Consider the following 7,111-nt stretch of genomic DNA (forward strand, 5'->3'; position numbering starts at 1 on the left):
GCTTGACTTTGATCCAAGCTGTGTCTTTCCTCAGGGCTGGAATATACACTGCCTTCTGATCAATTCTTAAGAGAGACAGATGTATATGGGTGAAAGGCCATTCATCAAGGCTTAATACTACCCTCCAGAAGTGGTAATATTCCCTGAGAAGAGTATCCTGCTTGATAGTGGCAGCATGGAGGTCACCAGGTCAGAGGCCCAGAGGTAGCTGCTAAGGCATGATGGAAGACTGAGTGCCTGATGTACTTGCCTTTTAAGGCTTGGATCTATTAAAGGAATCAGACTCCAGGATGCCTGAGTTGTCTCTGTGGAGTGGAATGGAGGAAAACCTAAAAGCCATTCTCATATTGTCACTGAGAGGACAAGATTCATTAAATTCAATGATCAACTGTCACCGCTGCAAGATAAGCATTGACAGCTAGAAACCCAAATAAAATATGCCACCAAAGGTGCTTTCTTTTCTTTTCCAAATGGGAACTGGACATTCTTGTTTTTTCTTGAAGACATTTCACTTCTCATCCAAGAAGCTTCTTCAGTTGTAACTAAGTGGTGGGGCATGGAAAGGATTTATACTCTTCGCAGTCAGCCAGTCGTTAACATTTTGCTGAGTATAAACCCTTTCCAAGCCCCATCTGTTAGAACGGAAGAAGCTTCTTGGATGAGAAATGAAATGTCTTTAAGAAAAATCAAGAAACTTCAGTTGCCGTTTTGAAAAAAAAAACACCTTTGGTGACAACCATGATCTGGATGACTGAGAACCTCCATAGACATCCAAATAAAATAGGTTCAAGGGGTGACAAGACAGCCCGCTTTTAGGCTTTTATGTTTCCATTTGGAAAGAAAGGAAAACATGAAGAAAGCAGTCCAGAGATCAAGGTCTTGTGCTAAATGTTTCCTGCAGCTGTCCAAATGGAACCAGTTTAACCTGGCTTGAAATTGTAACAAGTGCCATACTATTTCAAGCATCTGTCCCCAAATGGCGCCCTCTAGATACGTTGGACTACCAAACACCTCATCTCTACCCATTATGCCTTCTATGCAACATAGAAGCGGGAAGCGCTTGCTGCTTAGGAGAGAAATCAAGGATCCGCTATAGAGCAATTATAACTATATTCTGCTAAAGCCAATTCTATTAAACCAAGTTTGTGCTATGGAGAATATACAGTATGTCAGGGAGGTGGGGCAACATTCCATTCCTGAAGGGGTCACGGTCAGATATTTCCACCAATATCTGCGTACGGCTTTATTCAGGTTTGCTTCTTGTTATCAGCAAACACATATATTGCAGGATTAGATTCCTGGGAAGCCCCAACTTTCTTTAATATAATCTCTCTGCATTTCTTACGAAACTGTCAGGTTTGTGAAGGGAAAAAAGTATCTTGGTGTCTTCTGAAAACTCCAACAGCTGGAGAGGTTTTGTAGCCTAATTGAGCAATACACTGTGCAGGCTGGAATGGCACAGCAACTTAAAAGCAATGATTCCCAGGAGAAGGATAGCTGTTCCTATACCTGAAATGTCAGAAAACATTTAAATGCTCAGATTTCAGCTACTGACTCCTGCCTGAATGGAAACTTGCTGTCTGATTGCCAGATCCCTCCATGTTTTCCAACACAGTGCAGAAGTGTTTATCGTAACGTCTCCACTTTTCTTACTTTATAGGAAATATACTGACATCAGAGGCAACTGTGCTAGCAAGAACCAGCTGTACAGTATAAGAGAAATACTGGACAATAATTTCTCGTTATTGTGTTAGGAGATCTTGTGATTTGAAGGATCCTCTCCTGCCATTTTCTCCTCTTGGACCTTGAAGGCAATGTTCAAGTAAAGTTTCTACTTTTGGACAGAATAAATTGAATCAACATTTATCGCTCATTGGACTTCCTTGAATTTCATTGTAACTGGGTAAACTCCAAATCTGTACCAGGTGTCAATCATGCAACACAATACTTGTTTGCTATTTTATAGGGATATGTGTTACTTTACAAAATAAATACAAGTTCTGCCAGGAAGAGATTGCCAATTAAAACAAAAAAGGGAGGCTGAAAAAAGGGAAGAGGAGAAGAAAGGAAGATACCAATGAGAAGAAACAACTTACTTTGAAATTATTAGCAAATTATGAATATCTCTGAGGTTAAGAAGGATTCAGTTCCAGCTTTCCTATCATAGCAAAGAGAGCAACTCCCCTCCCCCCATTTAAAAAGCACCTGAAATTAAATTTATTCTCAGAGCCATAAGTATAGCTAATCAACTGAAAGGTCTTACTAAGACGTCATCGTTGGATGGCATTGACTGAAGAATTAAATATTGTTTTTGATAGCAGTTTTGTCTCTGAAATAAGCTGACATACAAACTATACAATCACTGATGCTACAACAATATCCCTTTATTCCAGTGAATCAATTGCTCACGTAATTCAGTTTTTCTATTTGGCACTGGAAATTGCAATTTTTTTTTGCTTGTCCTCAGGTAATAATGACAATATGTACGGTACCTCTGTTCTTACAACATTTTTTTTTAGGCTATGCCCATGTTACAGAGATATTATAACTTTCCAACTCTGGGAACATTTGATTATCCCCCTCCAGGTGGCATGTGCATCATAAAACATGATTTTTTTTGTACGTCCCAAATGTCAATTAATTTTAAGTTTGATCATTCTGACCCAAAACATAATTCTCCTTCCTGTATCACTTTGTGATTTTTTTAAAATTTACCTTTTCTTTTCCTAGTGATTGCCACACCCTTAAATTCCAGCACAAAACACACAACTCCTCTGACTTCTTTTTAAAATTGTCCTTTTGGTCCCAGAGCTGTATTGCAACCATTTTTTTTACAGTTGTGAAGAATAACTGTCTGGTTCCTGCAACAAGGAATGCATCTTTTACAAATCCCAGTGTCCAAAATACTAGATTATTGAATACATCATATATCCCATCTTTGGCTTGATTTTCCATTTGCATCCAGAAACAGCGCAAAACCTTAACTTGGGATTTCAAAGCCATTTGCTTACACACCACAGCTGAAAAACAGGTAGAAGGGGCACAGGCAACAGTGATGGGAAGTGTGAACAGCACAACTTACATAAGAAGCTTCCCAGTTCTGTCCCAAGGATTGAAGTAAGGCATCAGCTATAGCAAAGTATATCATCCAGTGGAGGGATTCAGCCAGTTTGCACCACTTCAGCAGAACTGGTAGCTAATTTTTTGTTGCCCAGGCCCAGAATAGACTTCCGGTAGCAGCATCCACACAGAGAACTGGTTGCTCACATATTTGAGTCCCACCACTGATATCATCTCTCCATTTTGAGAAAGTCAGAACTGAATGGTTGATACCGTAGTGAAAACCAGACGTTGGTGGGAGGGGAAAATAGAAGTGGCATTTCAGAGAACAGGATTTCCTTCTTATAAAATGGACCAGAAATGCAGGATGATTATTCAAACAAGTTAGCAGAGAATTCACACACACACACACACACACACACACTAAAATTTGTTAGACTTTTTGGTGCTGCAGCCTTTAGTGGTTTGTCTCCTAGCTGTAAACCAGATTTCAGCTCCTTCCTCTTTGGCCACAGTGATGGCCTGGTGTTCTGTTTAGATCCTGGTTACCATACTGCATATCCTGATTGTTGGCTTCCCCTGCTTTTTCCTCCACCCACCCATACCAGAAAAGCAAGCACCAATTGCTTTTCTTTGGAGCATGTATTTTGAAGGCTGGTCTTTGTAGGTATGTTTGTCTGTGTGTGCTGGTGGTGGGAATGTGAACAGTTTCATGGTTCTTCCTATCACTTGAGAGAAACTGCAGCTCTCTTGACACACACACACACACACACACACACACACACACACACAAAACCTTGAAATGAAAAGAAACAAAGAAAGGGTGGTTCTGCCATTAAAACTGTTGAATGGCCAGCATTTCTACAACTGAACTAGAAATGACAAGGAAAGGCCTGATCTTTCCTTGGAGGTAGCCCAGCATATAAACTTGCTGAGAAAGCAAGGAGACAGAACTGAAGGACTATAGCCACCTGAGCACACAACTGGTGCACAGGCCCTTGTGTAAGACAGAACAACATGCATCATAAGTAGTGGATGTCCCGCTTCAGCCAGCAGAGGTGGGGAAACACTACTTCTAATGCTGAGTAAGGAAACTTCTTCCCAGGCAGCTACAGGTAGTTCTCAACTTAGGACTGGTTGCTTAATTTAGCCCTCCCCCCTTCAGTCACATGATCACATTTTGGGTGCTCATTATGGCCATGTGTGGCATTCTGTGGTCATATGACCACAATTTACATTTTTTTTCTGGAAACCGGTGTTCACTTAAGATTGCCAGCAAAACTGCACCTATAGTGAACAATGGGTTTGCTTAATGACTGTGGTGTTCACTTAATGACCACAGCATTCACTTTACAACCACTGCTCAATGACTACTGCAAAACAGGTTGTAAAAGTGGGCGTGGTCATGTGAAGACCCACTCAATGACCATCACAACCTACGATCGGTTGTAAGTCAAGGACTACTTGTATGGGTGGACTGAGGTTGGTTTCATCTCTTCTTGCCCTTTGGTTCCATTCTTGCACTGGGGAAAGTAGGAAATGCTGGTCAGTCCTTAGTCTGATTCTCCTAAAGCAAACATAAATGGTTGAGAGGGGAAGAAGCCCACAAATCCCTGAAAGGAAGGAGGCACTTCCGTATCACCTGGGAGAAATACCATGATCTAGATTAGAAGGCCACCTCTGGAAATTGCTGTAAAAATTAATCTCTCTAAGGAAGTACATGCAAGGCCTCTGGGTTTCATCTCTGATTTATTTCATCTTAATAGCCTCACCATTCTTCAGCATAACAGTTACAAACCCACAATCCAATGTTCTTTGAAGTAGGCTCTGAGATCACTTTGGTGTGACGCTTTGTGCAGATCATTTATCTCTCCTGTTTTTGAACTGGAGCCTGAGCCCATTCCCCACTTCCTGCTTGCCAAGTCCAATCCACTCCTGATCTTAGGAATCGGCATATAGTTCAGCATTCAAGAACTACGTGGTTTTAGTTTGAATGAAATATTTCATTTCAATTTTCTCTTGGAGAAAATGTCATTGTCAGTGACATTTTTCCCCCCTCCCCTCCCCTCCCCTCCCCTCCCACAAACACAAACAGATGACGAAGGGCAAAATATATGGACAAAGAGCTGTTCTAAACATCGAAAACATCTTAACCATTCAAGGTATATTTTAAAAATAGATTTCATGTTCGCCATTTTAAAAGAGTTTGTTCTTTTCATTTAATGACTTTTTTCAAGTTGTCCTTGGATCTATTCCTGTTCATTGGAGTTTGTCTGCAGCTAATTTTATGGTGTATGGAAACATACTGTATCTGATCCGTATAGTTCCTTAGTCTGCCCTTTCAAAGCAAAAAGAACACCAATAAGAAAAAACACACCCCTACCAATAAAGGATATTACTACCTACCTAGCAAAGATAACTTGGCAGGTTTTGTAAGTAGGATCCAGTTTCCTTGTAGAAGATTCAGTATTCTCCTTGTTCAATATATTTGTATGCTTACCACTTTCCAAGTGCCTTTTCTATATCTCTTTCCACTCTAAGAACATTTGTCTTTGGTCTCTAAACTCTAAATTTTCTCCCACAATAGAATGGGTTTTTCCATGAATCATTAATTATACCCATTCATACAAGACAACATTTGAGAATTATTTTCTGCAGCACTTTTGCCCCCAAAGAAGCCATTTCTTCTACGAAAATATATAAGACAGAGTCCACTTTGAAGCTCTTTGTCAGTCAGTATAACCAATATTCAAAGCAATATTCAATATGCTAAATGCACGATCAAGTTTAGCCAAAGTAACTGTTTTGGGGTTTGATTTGACAATGGAAAGATATGCTCCTCTTGTTGAAAAGGAAAACTCATTCACTAGTGGACGGCCCAGGCACAGCCATGGTGACTTCTGCCCAGAAATAGGCTAATCCTAAACAGACAAAAGGAAGAGATGGGCATGGTGATTTCACCTTCAGAACAAAGTTGATTTTACTTGCAGGACATTGGCACAAAAAGGACCTAGCCTGCCCAAGTGGCCTTGCAGCCAAACCCAAGAGAGGCTACCTTCAGCGGTTGAGGAAGAAGGACTTAATGCTCTGAAGAATGGGATATTTCTGCTTCTGCCGCAGCTTCTTGCGGATGATGGGGATCCAGACAAGCCCACATACAAGCATCATGAGGCCAAGGGAAAGGAAGGCCGGACCACACAGCTTAAACACCTCCTTGGTTATGTTGCTGGTTTTGTTGCCCAAGTTGTTGCTTATGCTGGTTGTGTTGTTGTTTCTGTCCAGGGTGAGGCAAGTCAGACTAGTAATGGCAATCCCAAAGAGGAACACTGCCCCGCCCACTGAGAGCACGATGACTGGTTTGTGGTAAATGTCCCATTTGCTCCGGGGAGGAGTATTCCAGCCGGACTCACTCCGAGAACTGATGCACAAGGTACTGGCTGTTTGGCTGGGCAGCAAGTCCTTGGACTCAGGGGACATCTCTCCTGCCTCCATTTCTTTGGTTTGGGTTTCCATGGCTACCAGTTTTATAGACTCACAGCATTAGCACCTCTGGAGATGAGTGGGGAAGAGAGAGAAAAACAGAGAGAGAAAGAGAGGAATTGAGATTATTTGAGCAGCCTTAGATATGATTCTCCACTTCTGCCAAAGCCATGGACCATCATTTATTAATGTTATTTATGGGCATGGCTGACTCATTGTTTCAACCACACACCAAGGCTAGGACATAGATCCAGGAAAGTGTTACAGCTTCGGAAAGGGCATTTTGTGAGCTTTTGCATGCCTTTGCCTGAAATTCCGGCCTCTGATCAAGGTCGCCTGAGAGAACTTGGAACAATGGGTGTATAATTTTAGAAGTCTGCTTGCAGTGGAAGCACGCTCATCAGATTTCAGTGATTGTCTGACAGTTAGGCCCAGGAAGAATTGCCCTTTGGACAGCACAAGGAACTATATTGCAGACTTCTGAAAAAAGGACCCTGCATCCTGGCTTTAAGGTTCTTCCATCTAGATTCCTTAATGTGCTAGCTTAAAAAGTGAAGGGTGGTCTTTTTTT

General features: G+C 41.4%; 1 protein-coding gene across 1 annotated transcript; it reads right to left on the minus strand.

Moving 5' to 3' along the window:
* Positions 1–6,110: 6,110 nt before the first annotated feature.
* PIRT (phosphoinositide interacting regulator of transient receptor potential channels) lies at positions 6,111–6,573 on the minus strand (the record flags this gene model as incomplete). Its single annotated transcript, XM_081321630.1, has 1 exon — positions 6,111–6,573. One exon carries the CDS (start codon positions 6,571–6,573, stop codon positions 6,118–6,120), a length of 456 nt encoding a protein of 151 aa, XP_081177756.1. The 3' UTR covers positions 6,111–6,117.
* Positions 6,574–7,111: the final 538 nt, after the last annotated feature.

Source organism: Vipera berus (genome assembly GCF_964194415.1).
Source record: "Vipera berus genome assembly, chromosome: 2".
Taxonomy (NCBI): Eukaryota; Metazoa; Chordata; class Lepidosauria; order Squamata; family Viperidae; genus Vipera; species Vipera berus.